Source organism: Nelumbo nucifera, chromosome 2 (assembly GCF_055504915.1).
Source record: "Nelumbo nucifera cultivar China Antique chromosome 2, China Antique-T2T, whole genome shotgun sequence".
Taxonomy (NCBI): domain Eukaryota; kingdom Viridiplantae; phylum Streptophyta; class Magnoliopsida; order Proteales; family Nelumbonaceae; genus Nelumbo; species Nelumbo nucifera.
In genome coordinates, this window is record NC_142650.1 from 19,975,868 (window position 1) to 19,995,834 (window position 19,967).

Sequence of the window (19,967 nt, forward strand, 5' to 3'; positions counted from 1 at the left end):
CTCTTGATCCCTTCTTAGTTCTTATACGGTCAAAGGTGAAAACGACGTAGTTTTTTTAGCTCGGCTGCGTGTCTTGATCCCATTTGATTCGTCATATCAACGGCTATTAAGCGTTTGTGAACTTGATCTTGGGCATATGATAGGTGCTATCGTGTTATATGACTTATGATGCGTCGTGCTAACTCGGACCGGGCCCAGCCGGCTTGAAGTATAAGCAGTAAGCTCGGGCTTTGTCCTACACTGCCTAGATTTTAGTTTGTTTTTTGCTCAGTTAATACAAATATGGACAATGCATGCTATCATTGTTTGTGTTGGTTCATGGGCTACACAATGGGGTACCCCGTCCCCCAAACCCATACCCCCCAACGGGATTTGATCTTATGTCTCTAAATCCAGTCAAAAACTGAGCCGTCCCAGCATCAGTTGCATGGGTGGAGTTGGGGATTTTCAGAAATCTTTTTTCTCCCTCTTAATCTATTAGTAGCCTCCTCTATAAATCACATCCTGCCCGTAAATTTGATATCGATCCATAGATAAAAATCAATCCACCCCTAAGAAATCCTAATTTCACATAGAGGTGGACCGAATCATTAAAACCCCTTATTTTTATTTTTTGTCCGTGTGTAAGGGACAGATGAACATAGACGGAGTCAGGTCAGGGTCAGGGCATAGTGAGAATTCCGGGGCATAGGGAGGCTGAGGCTCCCGGAGTCCTTGGCTTTGCCTATGCCTATGATCAGTTGTTACTAGGGGTGTTAGATTGGAAGGTTCAAATCGTAAAATCGAACTAAATTAAACTAAATTTGTGGTTTGATTTGATCTGTACCTGGTTTGACTCATTTTGATGTTTTGTTGAGTTGTAATTTATGGTTTTGATTTGGTTTATTAGATTTTATAAATCAAACCAAATTGTAAACCAAAATTATAATTTATAAATATTATATATAATATTTAAGTCGGATGTATACAATTATAAATGTATAATACTCTTTTGTTTTATATAAAATAATAAAATAAAAATCTTAAATTTTAATTTTTAGAGATGCTATTTGGGTCTTCTAATTAGGTTAAGCACAATTGAATCATATAATGGTCCAAAGTCCTCAAACTGTATTAAGAACTGCACCACACAATAATAAAACAGTTTAGTTTGATTTTGTTTCCATACCAAAACAGTTTGGTTCGGTTTAAAAAATTTTCAAATTATAATTTATTGATTTTGTCTAAGATATTTTCAAATCACACTGAATTGGACTGTGAACACCACTAAAGCACTGATGACATTTTACACCGAACCAGAAAATGGCCGTTACATTTTTGAAAATAGTGATGGGTGGAAGAGTAAAGTTTTACATCGATAAAACCGATGTAATTTTTACATTGATTATCGATGTAAAACTTTAGAAGCAATGAGATTTTACATCTATTATCGACGTAAAGCTGTACTCCATCCAAACGCATGCAAAATTGAATCGAAATATAGTATTACGTTGATAATAATTACACCCTCTTTCCGAATGCATATAAAACCAAACCGATATAAAATTTAGATTAAGGAACTGAAAAATTACTTAAAAGGTTAAACCTCTTTTTTGGCTTTAGCAAATAATTAAACTTCTCTTTGCGATAAGAGTCTGGATTTGCCATACATAGCTGTACATGGGAGACCACTATTGTACTTGCTTTCCTTGGTGGAAAGATGTTCGTATAAGGGTCAGTGACTGTATTGTGTGTAGTGAGTAGCATGTTGGTAGTTCTTCTGGGTAGCAGATCGGATTTTCTAAAAAAACTTTTTTTCTGGTTTAAAATAAGTAATCAAAAGCGCCCCTTCCATTAACTATCTTGCAAAACCCTTCATCATGAATATGAACAATGAACAATATTATCCTCTTTAGATTGTACTAGTATAGTGTTTCTATTAATAAGAGGCAGGTTTTGATCAAGTGAACAATGAAACCTAATGAATCACCTTTTGGGGGTAATTTAATAAGTCTCAATAATTTTTTTTCACTGGTAAAAACGGGATTTTGAAAACATTAAAGAATTATATAAGCAATTTTTCAACTAGACAATTAATGAAAGGGTGTGTTTGCATATTTATTTGAAACATGATAGAAGGTTTTTACGAAAGGTCAAAATAAAAATAGATGGGAGGTTTAAGAAATTTTCCCTTGAATATATTATATAATAATTATATAACATATAATATACACTTAGTAAAATATGAAATGTATAAAAAATTATAAATAGTCTAATAAATAAAAGGCTAAAACACAAAAACCCTGTAGTTTTACTTTAGTAAAAACCTCCCCTGAATTTTTAAAGATCTTGACAAAAACCTTCCTTCCGTTAGTGATTCAGACGAAAAACTGATAAAAATACGAAATTCCCCCGATTAATTGTCAGGGATTCAATAAAATATTTTAAAATGTCAGAATTGCCCCTACTTCCCCTTCTCTCTCTCTTCTCCATCCTCATTGTCCCCACTCTCTTCCGTTGAGTTGATTCCAACATTTCAAAATATTTTATTGATTCCCTAACAATTAATTAGGAGCAATTTCATAATTTTATCAGTTTTCTGTCTGAATCACTGACGGAAGAGAGATTTTTGTCGAGATCTTTAAAAGTTCAGGAGAGGTTTTTGCTAAAGTAAAACTACAGGAAAAGTTTTTTTGATTGTCAAAAACTTCAGGGGAGGTTTTTGGCCTGATGTGAGTACAAAATGGGCCTCGATACAAAACGTAGGCTCAAGCCTAAAACTTTGTGGGTTGGATTCTCTTGAACAGGGTAGGAATGATCAACTCTGCGACTCTACCTCGACTTTGGTCTCTTACCCACAAGAACTCTACCCCACACCTACCCACAAAACACTACATCTGTGTATTTAGATTATCTCTCCATGCATAACAACATGTAAGAGCATGAAATGTTCTTCATGTGTGGCTGCGATCTCATGTGGGTAGAGTCATCATTTAGGGATCCGGACTCACCTACCTCTTTGATTGCAACCATGGTTAAACATAGGATATGAAAATCAGTTACTATGATCTTGATATAATATTTGGTTTTGGCGCTATCTTAGATGAGACTCATCTATTGATGGATCTTGTATTTACTTACAAGGCATGCTGAAATTTTATCTTTGCTTATGTTCATGCAATAACATTTATTTAATTTTAATACTGTATGTTCTTCAAGGATCGCTAGTTGGTATAACGGGCAAATAACATATTAAAAAGAAAATTACTTCTTTTAGATAAAAAGAAAAATTCTATAAAACATTTAGGCCAGTTATACTGCATGGGACAGTGTTAGGCAGTCAAGAAATAATATGTTCAAAAAACCTGTGGCAGAAATGTATATGGCTCTATGCTGACATGGATAAGTGGGAAAAATAGATTGGATAAGACAAAAATGAAGTCATTTGAAAAATCTAGGAGTGGCTCCAAAGAAATGAGAGAAATTAGACTAGTTTGGTCATGTGCTAAAAGACCACTTACAGCACCTATATGAAGAAGCAATCTATAATAAGTTGAAGGGGCTAAAAGGGTTATAGACAAACCTAAAAGAACTTGACTTGGAGGAATAAGAAATGAGTTAAACGCTCATAATTTTACAATGGATATGACGTTAAATAAAACAGAATGGCAAAACAAGATAAATGTAGCCAATCCCAAATGATGGTGAAAATTATAAACATGCTAATGTCTGAAAAACACTTCTAACTAACAGTCCTCTTTTATTGATCAGCATGCCTATTCAAATAAAGGGTCCAACTACAATATTGCTCACTTATCAAAAATAAAATTACAATATTGCTCACGTCTACTATGGAATCAACTTAATAGGCATTGAAAATGAATAGAGAAAATTGAATGAACAAAAAATAAAAAAAAAAGGAAAAGGGAGGACTACTAAATATGGTGTACACAATCATGATATCTTTTCTGTTTGTTGGGGAACCTCCATGCTTTAGCTCAAATTCTCTATAATTTTAGAGAGGGCTGAAAATGTTCCATAGCCAGAACATATGACACCTACTATAATAATCAAAATACACATTGATCCCTACAAAAAATAAAAAAGATGTTAATATGTACTGGCAATCAGGGAAAGGAACAATTAACCAACTCAAAAGATAACCATCAAACGAAAAAATAAATAAAAAGAAAAATATATTTTTTTCTTATTGCTATTAAGTTTATGTAACTGCTCCATGGACTTGAGCTCTGGCTATAGAGGTTCTTGACATCTACTTCTTACGTTAATTCACAGCAGGGGGATATAAAAACAGCCTTTTCATTCCATAAAGAAATGGCACACGTTAACAAGAAATAATCTACTGAATAATCTCCTGAGTTCAAACCAGAAGCAGAAGTTATTCATTGATTAAGACATATTTCTTGATTAAAAAATGTCTCATAATAATATATATAGCCAGCCATCAAAGTAAGATTTGAAAGAAGGGGGGCAACACAATTAAGCTAAAGATAAAACAAATACTAATTTGGATACAGGGAGTGAGGGGGAGTGTTAGAACATACCTGAAACATGGTCACTTTACCCCTCAAGATCCTCAAAAAGCAAGCACAAGGAAGTATCAAAGACTGCCAGACATTAAGCAATGAGTAATCTTTTTTTTTTTAATGCCAAACATTAAGCAAAAATTTTAATAACAAGAAATTGAAAAAAAATTAATAGAAAACTTACAACAAGCATGGTGAATAAAGATCCAACCAGTGCCATCACGAAACCTGAAGGTGATAAAAATGGAATTAGCTGAAAATTGGTCCAAATATGCTTTTGGTTGCTAAAATGCAAGACATGTTTGAAACTACTGGCCTATGAGATCAACTATAACCCTACATTTAGTCCAGTTACCACGATATGCTTTTCATTTATCTTCAGGTGGGACACATTAAAATGGTGGGTGCACTGCCCCCATTATATTATAGTTTCATGGATCATATGTTACACCCCTGGGAGGGACAGACTCAGTGGCAAAGGAGGCAGGACCCTGTCCGAACAGTTAAGCTATAAGGCTATAACTGGGCCTGAAGGGACTCACTCTGTCTTCACCAAAGAGGACAAAACAGATATAATCATTGCTAATGCAGAGATAGGTATACTAAATTTATCAATAATGTTGTAAGACATACCGAAGAAAGGGACGCTGAGAGCCACGAGCAAGGTAGATATCACCAAAGCTGTTCTAATGAGGATTGCGTACATGTGAGATTTGAGATGGACTGAGGGTATCAATTCCTCGAGACTCAATGCCACCGGCATCATGGTTAATGCATACGTGAATTGCAATTAAGGGAAAAAACACTTTTCTTTCACACACACAAACATGGAATACTCAAAAAGAAATAATACGACTTAGAAGATTTTTCAGCAATTAAAAGCCAATTATCATCAGTAAACCTTTACCTATGTTTGTAAGTAAGAAACATGATAATCCAACCAACTACAACTAATATAACGGGATTAATTATTCCTATATGAGAATTTTACTTTTGTCTTGCATAAGAATTTAACTATGTTACCCACATAAGTATTGTATATGATCCAATAATCTCAGGAAAAGGATATTTGGTGAATGGATTAACCACCTGCAAAAGAATGAAAATGACAGACATTAAACCCACGGAATTCTATATTTATTTTTTAATACTAATATATATATATATCATTTTAAGTATTCTAGTTGTGATCTTATAAGTGTTCAAAACATTTCAAGAGGAATACAAAATATATTCTTGATTGGCATATAACGAAATTCTTAATTTAAAGAACTACTTGTTAGTTGTTACAGCATATAATCTGCAAATTAAAATTTAGCATTTGGAGGAAGGAAAATTTTCTTTTATTCTAAAACACAAGTGGCTATTAGACATTGAAGAAGGAAATACACATTGCCCTGTGATCTTAGCCATTATGATGGTAAACTATATAACTGTTCATCAGAATGCAAAGGTGAAAAAATCTACTCAATTACAGTAGCACCAATTATACTCCAAAGTAAACCTATCTAAGGCACAAAACCTACATTATATCTAAGTGAAGAGGAAAAATCATAACAAGAGAAGAGGAGGAGGTGAGAAATGTTCTAATCAAAGACTTTAATTAAGAATAAAAAATTGTTTTAGTAAGGATTTTAGTGTTATACCGTAGTCCAGACAGCTATTTTTGAAGCTACTAAATCATGGGGCATGTTAAGAGTGAACTGTGACTCTGTTGTTTCCCCAAACATTGTATATCCAATCAGAGCAGCTCCGGCATACAACAAAGTGCAAATGGTAAACCTGCAAAACAACTTAAGAAATTAGGACTTTAGAAGGAATTACAAGAGAATGTCATGAAAATTTAAAAATAGTGGACAATAGCTACTACCAAAAACGGAAAAATAACAAAGAATATCTTTCTCCGTAAAAGGAGAATACTTGATTAAATGGGAAGGTTTGATTAGTACTCCTGGTTCTGATAAAAAGTGGTGATTAGTCAAATATCAACCTGGTCGAGATATCATAAAGCTGTGGAATCTGCAAATATTTGGTTTTGTGGTAGAAAACCTTTATACAGAATTATAAATTTTTAATGGTTGTATAAGATTTGGTTATGACACCGGGATTGCACACAAGGACAGAAAGTAAACCTGAAAACCGAAAAGCTTATATGAAAGCAAAATCATCTAACAAAGTGCAGTTTTAAATTTGAAGAGTAAAGATAATGCAAATTATTCAACTTACGTTGTCAAGAGGACTGATGGGTATTGGCTTGGTTTGGCCATTGAAGTGTAGATGTTTGGGAAGACAGCATGTCCAGAGTAGCAGTAGCCATAGAGCCCAATGGCAACTGGAAGGGTTGTCAGATTCAGTGTAGTCCCTTTGTTATGAAAGCCAACTTGATCCACCAGCCCAATCCAGAACAAGCAGAGAACCACCAATATCGATGCAATGACTCCCCCAGCTGTAAAGAATAAAAAGGGCAAAGTGAGAGAAAAGAAAACACCAATCAAAGTTTCCAAGGGCCATCACTGTTATTGTACTATTAGTATTAACATAAACAGGCAACAAGTACTCTATAAGTCTACTTGTTTTTGTTGGGACAATACTCATTTTACATTGTAGTTCAGACAATCTATCAATTCACTCAGATTGTGCAGTTGCTTTAATTTTACCAAAATAAAACGGGACTCAGCCATATCCTATGTAGTAAAGAGATTCCGTGAGGCGTCTACAGGAGCAAAAAATGGGTAACAAGGAATTAAATTTGAGCAGTTCTCTATTGGATTTGCTCATTCTTTTTTACAGCTTTGTTATTATATATATATTTTCATTAGTGATGAAAACGACCGACCATTCCTAGAACCAATATGTTTGATTATGTCTATTAATCAAACGTTGTTCTTCCTTCTGGTAAGCACAGTTTCTGACTACGTAGATAAGACTTAAGAGATGTACACCATTTGCAATGCTGTAAAATAGCTCTCACCTGAGAACACTAAGCTCTGAAAAATTCAGTATTCATCAGAACCGGGAGGAATCGTAAATAGCTCTCACCTGAGATGTAACTAAGAACACTAAGGTCTCGAAGCCACACAGTAGGAAGAACTGCAAGGATGAATATTAACGCAAAAAGATGGTGAGAGTCCAACTGCAACCCGCCAAAACTTAAATGTGCGTTTGGGAAAAACGACGATAAATTATCGCTTTCCAAAATGACGTACTCGACGCAGCAAGCCTGTAACGTCAGAGACCACAACTGTTCTCATATTAGGACTATTCTAAGAGGTAAAGAACTAAACATGCGTAGAAACAATGAATCAGTTGAAAGAAGCAGTACTTACGTAAAGTTCCACGTATAGAACTATCTGGCACCCAAAACATAAAAGAAGCGTCAGCTATTTTGTTCAAATAGTACAAATGATAACATTTTCTGAATTGAGTTGTCATAAAATCTAAATATAAAATTACTCTTCGTGTCACAAAATTCACAAAAAAATTTCTCTGTAAGCAAGCTAAGTTTAGTCATAGGTGCTAAAAGTGCATCATACACTCAACAAAAAACTAATCCTAGGGAAATGGTTCTGTTCAGCTTATGTCCATCGTTAAATTATGGGTCTTCAAATCTTTCCTTAGTACTTCAATATTCGATTCACGTCTTTTTTGACCTTGCCCCTAACTCTTATAGGCTTTTCAACATGCAAGATGCAACAGAGCATCAGACGCTAGCCATCAGGTTTTATTATGTGTGAACCCCACATATTAGGCCCCGTAAATATCTATGACTTTCAGTGGGCATCTCCTATCGTTTGATAATGGTTGAATAGGTTCAACTGAATCACTACTTTGTCTTTGATTGAACAAGTTGTTTCATAAGGAGAGTTCCTTGATGGCTGAATGGCATGCTGTTGTGATAGCCACTTTTGCTTGTTTGCAGTGCAATTTCATTTACTGAGTGTAAATGAGATTGAACATGAAGCAAATTAGAACTAGAAGCAAAGTAAAGTAGAACATGAAGCAAGAGCAAATTAGGATCTATATTCTTATTTGCACTCGCATATAATTGTATTAATAAAAATGAGTTCACATTGCAAACATGGAGTAAAACATTCTTCACTGGAAAGAATTTTTGAGATTGCTAAAACTTTGAGCCTACAGCTATATAGGTCCTACCCGACCCAGAATATTGGTATAAGCATGTGGTGTGGTTAGTAGGGGTGCAACTTGACGGGTCCAACTCAATCTAGACTGACCCAGTCTGCAATTTCATATGAGTTGGGCTTGGATTCTTTGTCCTTGAGTTGGGCCTGGGCCCAAAAGTTTGGATTTTTTATATTTTGAGTTGGATCTGGGCTTGGACTTTAGGTTTGAGGTAGTCTGTATCCGGCATGACTATGTATATACATACATAAACATATGTTTATATCAAATTTTAGCATTGACTGATTGACCAATCCAATCCCAGCCAAGGCCCAAACCCAGCGTAAGTTCATAAAACTTCAGTTTAGACTTGACCTTGGACTCAGTCCTTATATCCAATTCTTAGAGTTGGGTCTGGGTTGAACTCAAACCAAGCCAGCCCGCCGATTTGCAACCCTGGTGGGTAGAAGTTAGAACGCGCCGTTAGAATTTTGGAACGGTTTGAGTGGAAAAAAGGTTCCGTGGGTTAGGCCCAAGACAGACAAAACTTGGTTAAATTGCAAAAAACAGAAACTTACGGATATAAACAAACGGCCGACGGTACCAAAAGCAGCCTGGCCAATGTCCGGATATGTCTCAAGTCCAGGTTCGCTGTCTAGGCATTTGCGTAACAGGATTCCAGTATACCAGGAGAGCATGGCAATTATGAACAGTATAGAGAGGCCAAGCCAACCTCCTTCCTTGGCTGCATAAGGAGTAGACAGGATTCCAACCCCGCAAAGAACATTAATGCCTGCATTTTACATTTGTGGAAAAATTAGCAAATATAATGAGAACGATAGTATCGCTACTAATACCTAGCAGGAAATGATAAAGCAAGCCCAATTTCCATGCCATAATTGAATTGGTTTAATATTCCAAATCTATAGCCCATAGCTCAAATGATATGCTACTGTTGTTAATTCTTAACAGTGAGACTGAGAAATTTGTCATACATGTATACTTTGAACATGTAAAAGTATAAATTTTGGGACGGCCTACAGGCCCTTAAATACCTAACTAACGCGATCAGGCCTCAGCAGAAGGCAAATTGGTTAACTGAAGAATCAAACCCTCATATCTGAAGATGTTTCTTAAGGCATTTGTTTGTGGTGTAACTCTGAATGAATACAAATTTTGCACCATTTTTATCTTATTCAATTCCTTCTCATATAAAGTGGGGATTAAATCATCTTGGTTCCTATTCACTGTGATACAAAAAAAAACCCTCCTCCTACCATAATAACATTAACTGTGACCATTGTTGCAGAACAATTCAGTGACCTCCTGGGGAACATGCCACCATTTGAAATTAAAAAAAAAAAAATCAACCGATGTAATGTATTGAATTTAATCAACTTATTACAAATGGTGGTGTATTTATTTTTCACGGATGTCACTGATTGTTCATGAGAGCTCCCTCGTCCCTCCTACCTACATTCTCTTTCATATAAGGTGGGGATCATACCATTTGGCTTCCTACTTTAAATAAGACAAAATCAAATATAAAGTTAGCAGAAATAAATCGAATTGTTCACTGGGGGTTGCTGAATTGTTCATGGGAGCTCCCTCCTACCTACATTCTCTTTCATACAAAAGTGGGGACATTATGACGTGTCTTCCTATTTTATTTACCATAATAAGTAAGACAAAATCAAATATGAAGTTAGCAGAAGTAAACCATAATTTATTCAGCCTATTTGCACTCCCATTCATTTTCAGTGATGCAAATCAAATTCACATACAAATAAACTGAGTCTAAATTTCTAATTTTTTCCTTTACTTTCCAAGTCCAGTAATGTGCCCCTCCATTTTCTGCTAATTAAATATGACAACTTAGAAATTCATATTAACTTTTATTTATTTATTTATTCTGGGGGTGGGGAATAATCAAATATGTTTTATTCACATATTCATCTAATTCTAGGACAATATTATCCACTGATAATATTTATACAAATACAGGGTAAATTACATATAATCATCCTGTATGATACTCTTGATATGCAAATTTGTACATAATGAGAATTTCGACTATTATATATATGTAATTAATAGTAAAGACGGTATTTTTTTTGAAATGCATAAAGTCAATTTGAATGCTGTATATTTATTGGAAACTTGTAAGTCTAATACTAAAGTTATTTTTAATTTATCCAATCCAAGTCCTATGTAACTACGCATATCCGATTCACTCGGATCCTTTTGCAATCTTATTAAGACTTAGGAGCATGTACCTATGATCGCGAAATCATCACCCCTAGTTCCAGAGCACCCTGTAAATTAAGGTAATTTTTGGCCTCTACCTGGTCGGAGGACATGGCCCTCACGGACCATGTGCTTAAATGAGGTATAAAGCAAACATCCTTTAGTTCAGTACCCTACTTTATATTAATAGTACTGTTTTCCCTCAACTTCATTGTTGCATCTATAACTCAACATTAGAGTGTTAATCGAAATTGAAGATATCATCATCTCAACATTTTTAAATGTCAAGATTGCAAAGAGTCATTTTACATCCTGCTTCAATAGTGGGTTAGAATCTACCCTAACCCACATCAGCCCACCTGCTTTGATCTGTATATCTACCGCATTTAATATTTTTCTCAAAGCACAAAAATTGATAAAAATTTAAAAGAGTATATAACAAAAAAGTCAAATTAAAAAAGACATAAAAATGATATGTTTTTTCAATAATATATTTCAACCAAAAAATCAAACTTGCAGAAAAAAGTAAATAAAATGATAAAATTTTCAAAAATGGCAAAACCTATAGAAAAGCAACAAAAATGATAAAAAACTCAAAAATATATATTTCAATAAAAAGTAGAAAATACTTAAAATTCATAAATTCAAAAGTTATACATAATTCAACAAACTATACAAAAATTGTAGAAAAGGAAGGACAAATGTAGAATCCAATTTATCATTCAAATGGTCAAAGTTGGATATTTTGATAAATTTACCCGCTTTTATCATCTCAAGATAAAGGAGGGGTGTAGATGTAACAATGTTAGAAAGTTCAAGGGAGAACATTGTTATTAGCATAAAGCAGAGATACATGAGAGGTTTCAGCAATTTACCCATTATAGAAAGTAGAGTTGAGGAGTGGACTCAGTAATAATTGACTTATGTAGTTTTGCATGGTTGCAGTCCCATATCCACATACTTCATAATTGGTATTTGCTACTAATAAAACGCTCCCAACACTATCCCAACAGTCCACACATTAGGAATGCCTCCCTTCCCATTCATGGAAAGATGTTTCCAGTGAATTTGGATCTGCTACCAATAAATGCACCCACCACTGTCCCAACAAGGCACTACAACCACTCATCGGAAAGATCTCCCCATATATGACAAGGGAGGTGTTCCCAATCTGTGAATGCAGTTGCCTGTTGGAACAGTGTTGGGAGCATTGTATTGGTAGCAGATCCCTAGCCATTCCCAATGTACAACTATGATGGTTGGTTGGAACATTATTGGGACTGTATTGGTAGTTGATCTAAATTCCAATGGCACTCGGAGGCCAACAATAAAAAAAATGTTTCAAACCGTTCCAACATGATCTGTGCCCACATCACAGATAAGGTGGATTCTAGACTTCCAGTCTCTTGGTGCAGACACCAATCATGTTGGAAGTGTCTTGGGACTTGGGACAGCTTTTGTTGTGAGCAGATCCCGTCACCGCCCAACTCGGAGGAATCGGGGTTTATCTTCACAACATCTCCCTGTGAATAACAATACAAAATATTGGGAGCAGATCCGGACTCGACTCGGAGTTGAGCCAGGAAGAGGGCTGCTGACTGGGTGCTTAGTAAGTCCTCATTCAGTCAGTCCGTCCCGACTCCCATCCATCACACTCACGGCACATGGCACATGGGCACAAGCAAACGGTCCCGGCTGCCGTGAGAAGGACTGAATGAACGAGGACTTACTATCTACCGCATGCATAGAAAAAATGTTGTAAATATAGTTGGATAGAGCGTCAGGCCGCTTACCATTGAGCACAGATTGTCCGTAGGAGCACTGGCGAGGAGCAGAGGTTTCATGTGAGACCTTGTGGGGTTTCTGATCGGGGGTTATTTTCTTTGCAGAAGGTTTCTTTGTAGGAATAGGAGGAAGTAGAGAGTGAGAGCTCTGCCTCTGCTGTTGTAATTGTTGTTGCTGGTAATCAGTTACTGTGGGTAACAGAGGCTTCACCAAGGTGGATAGTATCTCGGGCGTGTGTCTCCTTTTTAGCGAGGATGAATGGAAAGAACTGCTTAAACTGGGCAATGTAGGAGTTCCCAGAAACCCAATATTGGGTGAAGTCACGCTGCTGTAAATATCCATAGATTGCCTGGAAATTAACCAAGAGCAAACATTAATAGTGTCATTACATTAACTATTCAGTGAAGAAAAGTGGCATTGATTGAACAAATCTGATCCAGAACAAAAGGAATTGATGAGTCCTGCATCCATGGTCGATAGGGAATGATCCTGTCTTGCTACGTGGCAGCCATCCTGGTCGTTGGATTTGGAAGAATATCCAGGTTGGATGGATTTCGTCTTTATATATATATATCATCAACAGAAGAGTGAGTCTAAGACCAAAGTTTTTGATCCAAGAGGAATATTTTTAAGTAATGGATATTGGAAAACAGTGCAAAACACTTGGAGTGGAGGAACCAAGAGTGGATGCAATGAGACATCTACCGAAGTACCTGTAACTCTGTGGCCAGGTAGTGTTGTAAGAACTGGGCCTGTTTTTCTGTTGGCTTCCAACCGATGAAGCATCGGATGAATCTGAATCATTGCCGTCGTCAGCTCCCTTGGTATATGCCTTCTCTTCGTCTTCATCTTCACTCTCAACGTAGAAGCTCTGCTCTGAAACAGAATTTTTCATTTCTTACTCTTTGATAAGGTCCTTTTCCCTGCAAAAGATTCTAAGCTTTCTTAGTCCTTATATGGAACTTCATCCGACTCTGTGTTAATGGAAGAAAGAATTTACTAACGAAATTAAGTTCTTAAGACTGTTCTTGACTTCAATCTCTTGGAGTTAAAACCAAAAGTGGAGGGAAATGGACCAAAACACCGTAGAAACTAGAAACTGTGCTCTGAAGTTGTAACAGAAAGCTTCGGCAATCGAATATCACCGAAGAACTCCAAATAGATACTCAAGAGCTTTTAGATCTGGCCTACCTTTTAGAGTCTTGCTTCAATCTCTCTACGATCAAGTCGTTCTGGAAGCTTTCCTGGATTGAATATAGCCTAGAGAAACCTGGTAAAACTGTAAAAATTATACTAAAATCAGACATCGACAATTAACAAAGAAGGAGAGATCCACAATGTTAGAACACAAGACAAAATCAGTAGTTCACGGGGACAGGAACTCGAAATAGAAACAAAAATCTCAAGAAGAGCAAAAGATTCTAGAGAAGAAGCTAAAGGTTTCAAGAGAATAAAAGCGTAGTATGGATATAGCACGTCAGATTTTGAGGCTGAGATATCGGGATACAGATCTACAGAAAATCTGCATTTCGAAAAGGAAAGAAGAAATGCCAATAAAAGATCGGAAGAGGCTATGGAAGCAACAAATAATGTAAATCGTGCTTATCGAAGCTATAACCTTATCAGAGCGTCGGTATCTTGAAAATCGGGAAGCAGCTCTCTTCTTCTCTCACGGACTACTGAGTACTGAGTAGTGTTGTGGTGTTCTACTGGAGAGCTTTGTTCAATCGTCTCGGGTCTCCACAATCCACTCTTCAACAATCTTCAGTCTTCAGCGAATCGTTTATTTATATCTTAATCGTTCTTCGTCTCTCACTCAGACTCAGTCTCCCAGTCACTCTTGAACATTCATGAAAGGGGGTTACGGCCTACTTACGTAATACACGGGAACGTTGGCAGCGAATTGGAGCTCGGATAGGCTCCCTACTCCGCATCCCAACCTTGCAGCGGTAAGGGAGATGTTCCCAATTCATGGTTGGGATGTTCTGTAGGGAGTGCGTGGGGAGCGCTCTGTGACAGCCCGTACAGTTTAAGTGAATTGGTGGAATCCTTCACGGCTGGAAGTGTCGTGAGGTGGGTGTAAGAAGCAAATCCCAGTTCGAATTGGTGTAATCTTAGGTGTTGTTTGGCATAATTGTGTTTTTTAACTTTTTTTTTTTTTTATTGAATCCACATGATATCGGGAAAAACTTACAACCAATCACCACCTAAAATTAAAATCAAAGTCCGCGGAGGCCTTTTTCTTCTTTTTATCTTTTCTAGTGGGATCATGGCATGTGTCATGTTAGTAATTGATAGATTTTCTTTCATTGGGTTTCCTCCCCAAGGTCTCTTTGACAGAGAGGTTTGTTTTTTAAGGTAGTCAGGTACATAAGATCTTAATTCTACATGATGCCGGAATTGGATCTACTATTAAGGATTGTTAAACCTCAGTTTGGAAGGAGTATGAATACAAATATATAGAATATAAAACCTTGTATTTTCTATTATCTTATATATATTTGTATTTATACTCTTTTCAAATTGAGCCTAAAAGGATAAACTGGCAAAAGTATGCAAAGATGATTGAAGCATCAAGACTCTATTTGGGAAGAGAGCAAATGCGAAAATATTCATTACAAATTCTTTTATATGGTCCATACTTCTATTTCTAAACCTTATATAGAATTCGAGACATTGTCCAAATTTGCCAAAAATGAGAAAGCTTATTAACATCCCTAAACACATGATTGGAGGAGATAATATTAATTGCCACTAGATTCCACACTATGCCAAATGTGTTTTTGAATTATAGCATTGCATGAGTTAGCTACTTTTAATATGCTGGCCTGGGAGTGCTTAAAAATAAGTGTTTATTGAAACAAGCACTTATTTTGGGCCAGGACCACATCAATAATCATTTATTGGCATTTGGGAAATAAGTCCTAAATAAGAATAAGTGATTATTTGAAAAGCTCAAAATTCAGCCTTATTTTTTAAGTCCTTATTCAATAAGCACTTATTTTCTTTCTAACCTGTATTGGTCTGCCACGCCATTTCAAAAATACCTATATTACCCCTTGTGACTCAGAGGATTTAGAGTCGCCACCCATTTTTTAGAGGAAATGGGCCCTCATTTTTAGTTGTGAAAAATCGATTTAAGTCTTTGATAATGATTCCGTTTTTCATGGGAAAGGCACACAACCAAGAGATTCGAGTCCCAAGAATTGGGAGAGGGAAGGTGCTATGCACCCCTCTCTCCAAGCTGTTATTTGCAGCCCAAAATGGGAGTTGTCCAGGCTCAGTTTCTTTTTAGAGAAAACAAAAATGGTTGCAAGAGTTTCTTAAATCTGGAGGAACATGCTTTCAACTCCTCCTAAGACCGATTTTGAGGTAATGTTATCGGGTCTTAGGTATTGATTTCCCTAAGACCCTTGCCTCTTTACCTCTACTTTTAGTTAAGAAGAAATTGTAAGCAATGGTTCTCCAACATTTCAGAACCTCAAGTAACCCAAAAAAACTAAAAAAGACTTACCTTTCGTATGTGCCTTGACGGGAGTTTTCCAACAACTCGAAATGAAGTAGAATGAAGCTTGAATAGGTTCTTGAACTAGGGAGTGCTTTCGGTTGCGGCAACTTCCGCTTGAAAATGGATGAGACAAATTTTGAATTTGGGGTTTAGATTACTTCCGAGTTTTGGGTGAACAAGAGGAAATATCGGTTGGAAGAAATCTCCTCTCTCTCTCTCTCTCTAGGGAACTCCCTCAGGTTTTCTCTCTTCTGTCCCTTCCTCAGGTTACCTCCTCGGTCCCCCCCTTCTCAATCTCGAGTTGGGTCTCTATTTATAGAGAAAATGGTATGAAATTCACTCAGCTACAGTGTCTATGGCTGAGCAGAGTTCTTTCATTGAAATAGGCAAGATTCTTTCAAAGAAATGGGTGCCCAGTCAAGCTTTCTTATTTGGTGAAACATTTTCTTTGATTTGGAGGTGGTTTTCCTGGGTTTTGTGTAGCCAATGGGAGCTGAGGGTGTGCTAGACGCTGCAGTCTCATATTTGGGGCTGTCAATTGGGGTGTCAACGGTATTTGAAAATCCGATTTCGAATTTGATATTCGACATAATCGAATCGAATTCAGATATCCTATTCTTACCGAATAGTTAATCGGATTTGAATTCGGATATGACCTGATTCGATTCGATAAATATCCGATAGGGCTATTAATGGGTCAGGTTGGGTTGGTTTACTGGCGTTTTTCCAATCGACCCGACCTGGTCAGGTTACCTAGAAATGAAACTGAAACCGACCCAGTACTAAGTAAAACCGACCTAGTCAGTTTGAATCAATTTGGGTCGGTTTCGTGAATGATTCTCTTGGTGTGAAAGGTAAAGGATTCAAGTCTAAGAAAGCAAAGACTGGATGCCTGGAAATTAAAAATGATTTGATGGATTAAAACTGATATTTTATATATCAGAAATTTTATATATAATATGTATATTTCTGAAATAAAGCTGAAATAGATATATTTCCACAAATATATATTAAATATATATATATATATATAATATGTATATTTTAAAAGTGGTTTTGTCTTTTCTTGGTTTTAAGTAGGGGTTTGTTTAGAATTTTGGGTTTTTTAAGCCGATTAGGCTCTGTTTCATTGGTCCAAGTGTTATAATGGGTCAAGAATGGGTATGACGTCAGCCATCACCCATATAAGTCTTCAGGTTGGGCCAGATGACATGGCGATTTAATCTGGTGCGTTGAAACAACATCTTTCTAGTTTAAAGGTCAAACGAATGAGTCTGGTCAAGAAATTTGGCGTCTTGGGGTTTTTTTTGGTCTCTGAACACAATGGTGAGGTCTGATCGGAAAAATGGGGTTGGGATGATTGAGATCTATGGCTGATAAGTTTGGATTAATGAGATTTGCTGAAACAGAATCATTGTTTGATGAAAGGTCAAATGGGGGAATTTTGGGATGAAATTTGGTGGGTTGGCACTTTTGATCATCCTGAATCTAATGAAAGTGATGGATCTTTGTTCATAGATGTAGATTGATTGATTTAGTTCAGATCATGGTCTTAGCTTATGGTTTTCCGATCAACGAGAGGGTTCGAAGTGGAATCTTATTTTTTTAATAGTCAAACGGAAGTGTTTGGTCGTGAGATTTGACATGGTGAGGTTTTTTGGGTTTTTGAACACAAAGGTAAGGTCTGATTTGTCATGTGAAGTTGGGATTATGGTTGGTAGGCTCCAATTAATTAGATTTGTTGGAATAGGATTTAGGCTCGATGGAGGGCTAAATGAGGGAATCTTGAGCTACAATTTGGTGGGTAGGCATGGATTAAAGGGGAGGATTCAAGTGGATGGTTCTGATCTGAGAAGGATAAGGTCAATCTTGGTAATCATTCAGGGTCATGGGATCTTGGTAGATTTGTGGTGGGATTCGCTAGTTGATTACTTCCTAATGATCTTGGGGTGATGGATATGTTGGATTTGATTTTGGAGTTGGGATTTGGATATCATATAGATCGGGGCCATTAGAAGGGAAGTTAGTGTGATGAATAGTGGATCTTTAGAGTTTAGTCATGAAAATTGATGTGTAACTAGGTTGTACTTTTCAAAGTTTAGGGATGATGTCTGATCGGATGTTGATATTGATCTCAAGGCTCTTATTTGTCTTGTGGGTTGTGTCAAAGGAGGGTATTTCAGATTTTGGGAAGTCTCGAGCTGATCTGGTTATGTTTCTAAGTATCTGGGGTCTAAGAGGAGGGTGCCAAGAGGTGGGGTGAAGGGACCGAGCAAAAAATAGGTGCTAACACCCCTATTTAAAATAAGTGTTTTTTCACCAAATGCTCTAAGTGCTAGGGGTGTTGGAGGAAATAACTTTCCGTTGTTTTGAATCTTTTGACAATCTCTTCTAACTTGGTTTAATGAGCAAGTACTGAACCACCAAACAATGACTTCATTGAGTTGTCAACAACCTAATTGCAGAAAAATCAGAATACTGCAGATGCTAACTGGCTCACCCTGTAATTGGTGTGTGTACGTAATGCACATTGGCTTGGGATCAATTCCTGCCTTCACTTCTCTACTCCAACCCTTAGGCTGCGTTTGGAAGTGATGCAAAACGTCATCGATGTAAAAGTGCATTGATGAGGTTCCGAACCTTAAAAAAGTTACCATTGAGCTTCGAAAAGCATGGAGAAAAGCGTTGGGTTTTTACATCGATTTTATCATGTAGTATTTACATCAATAATCGATATAAAACTTTACTTTTATTGAGGTTTTACATCGATTTACAACGCAAAACTCCATTCCATCCAAACACTAATAAATCTAAACTAGAGTGGAGTTTTACATCGATCTTGATTTACACTCCATCAAAATGTCGACAATACTGAACTGACGTAAATTTTTACATTGATAACGTTTTGCAATGCTTTCCAAACACAGCCTTATGGTTCTCTTAAAAAGGACAAACACTTTAATGCTACATCAACATTTCCTTTTCCAAACAGGTTTCTACTAGAAATGTATGTGGCTACAACTTTATTGGTGTTGTGCTGCTGATCAAGGCAAAATGACAACACCAAGAAGGCAAAAACAGCAGCCACTTCAAACACCTTCTCAATTGATGGCTTCTCTTTACAACCTATTATATATTCTCTATGCGGGTTCTGAGCACTTTTGTTATATAAATTGCCTTTTGTTCTTCTTCAATACTGATTTTGATCTTTAAACCTTGACCCTTCTTCACTCCCAATTAACCCCAGACAAGGAAAAGAAAGATAGGAAAAGCAACCTAAATTTGCAAATTTCCCACCATTACATGGCAATCTTAATATGTTTACCCTTTTCTCTCATTTTTCATAATTTTGCACAAATTTAATGGCTCAAAAATCAAATAATAGTACAAACATTAATGCATAATACAACTTACTGATCATTCTATGGAATTACCACCCCATTAAACTAGTATCCCTTCCACTGGTTTTATCCTGTCTAATTGTGTAGTTTGCTACAAATAAATTCAATGGGTTTTAAAGTAGGATTTTGATTTATTAAATTAACAATAACATGGATGATTATAATAAAGGCTATTGTAGAATTGTTGCTAATGGTCACAGTTTTACAACTTTGATAAAGTTTTATACATAATATCAGTTTACATTGAAACTCCTTTCACTAACTCTTTCCATGGATAATCAAATTTAGACTTTAACTGCAAGTGGGGAAAATTTATTAAATTTTTTTGGCAATTAGTTGCATGCAAAACTCATGTAGTAGTCAAATAATTAATAAGTA

General features: G+C 36.3%; 1 protein-coding gene across 1 annotated transcript; it reads right to left on the reverse strand.

The window, feature by feature from the left end:
* Positions 1 to 3,722: 3,722 nt before the first annotated feature.
* On the reverse strand, positions 3,723 to 14,526 carry LOC104595080 (amino acid transporter AVT1C-like). Its single transcript, XM_010255659.3, has 14 exons — positions 14,299 to 14,526; positions 13,872 to 13,959; positions 13,394 to 13,603; positions 12,689 to 13,029; positions 9,227 to 9,441; positions 7,853 to 7,876; positions 7,566 to 7,746; positions 6,753 to 6,972; positions 6,173 to 6,308; positions 5,596 to 5,615; positions 5,160 to 5,305; positions 4,711 to 4,754; positions 4,545 to 4,607; positions 3,723 to 4,068 (listed from the first exon to the last, which is right to left on the reverse strand). The coding sequence occupies exons 3-14, from the start codon at positions 13,573 to 13,575 to the stop codon at positions 3,973 to 3,975; spliced, it is 1,668 nt and encodes a 555-aa protein (XP_010253961.1). The 5' UTR covers positions 13,576 to 13,603; positions 13,872 to 13,959; positions 14,299 to 14,526; the 3' UTR covers positions 3,723 to 3,972.
* Between the last annotated feature and the right edge of the window lie 5,441 nt (positions 14,527 to 19,967).

Bases quoted from the DNA above. Each gene is read 5' to 3' on its own strand.
- LOC104595080 (XM_010255659.3), bottom strand. From the start codon at position 13,575: ATGAAAAATTCTGTTTCAGAGCAGAGCTTCTACGTTGAGAGTGAAGAT. The intron at 7,747-7,852 runs GTAAGTACTGCT...CTGACGTTACAG, and splicing joins TTCTATACGTGGAACTTTAC to GCTTGCTGCGTCGAGTACGT. The intron at 5,306-5,595 runs ATATCCTTTTCC...ATTGCAATTCAC, and splicing joins GTGGTTAATCCATTCACCAA to GTATGCATTAACCATGATGC.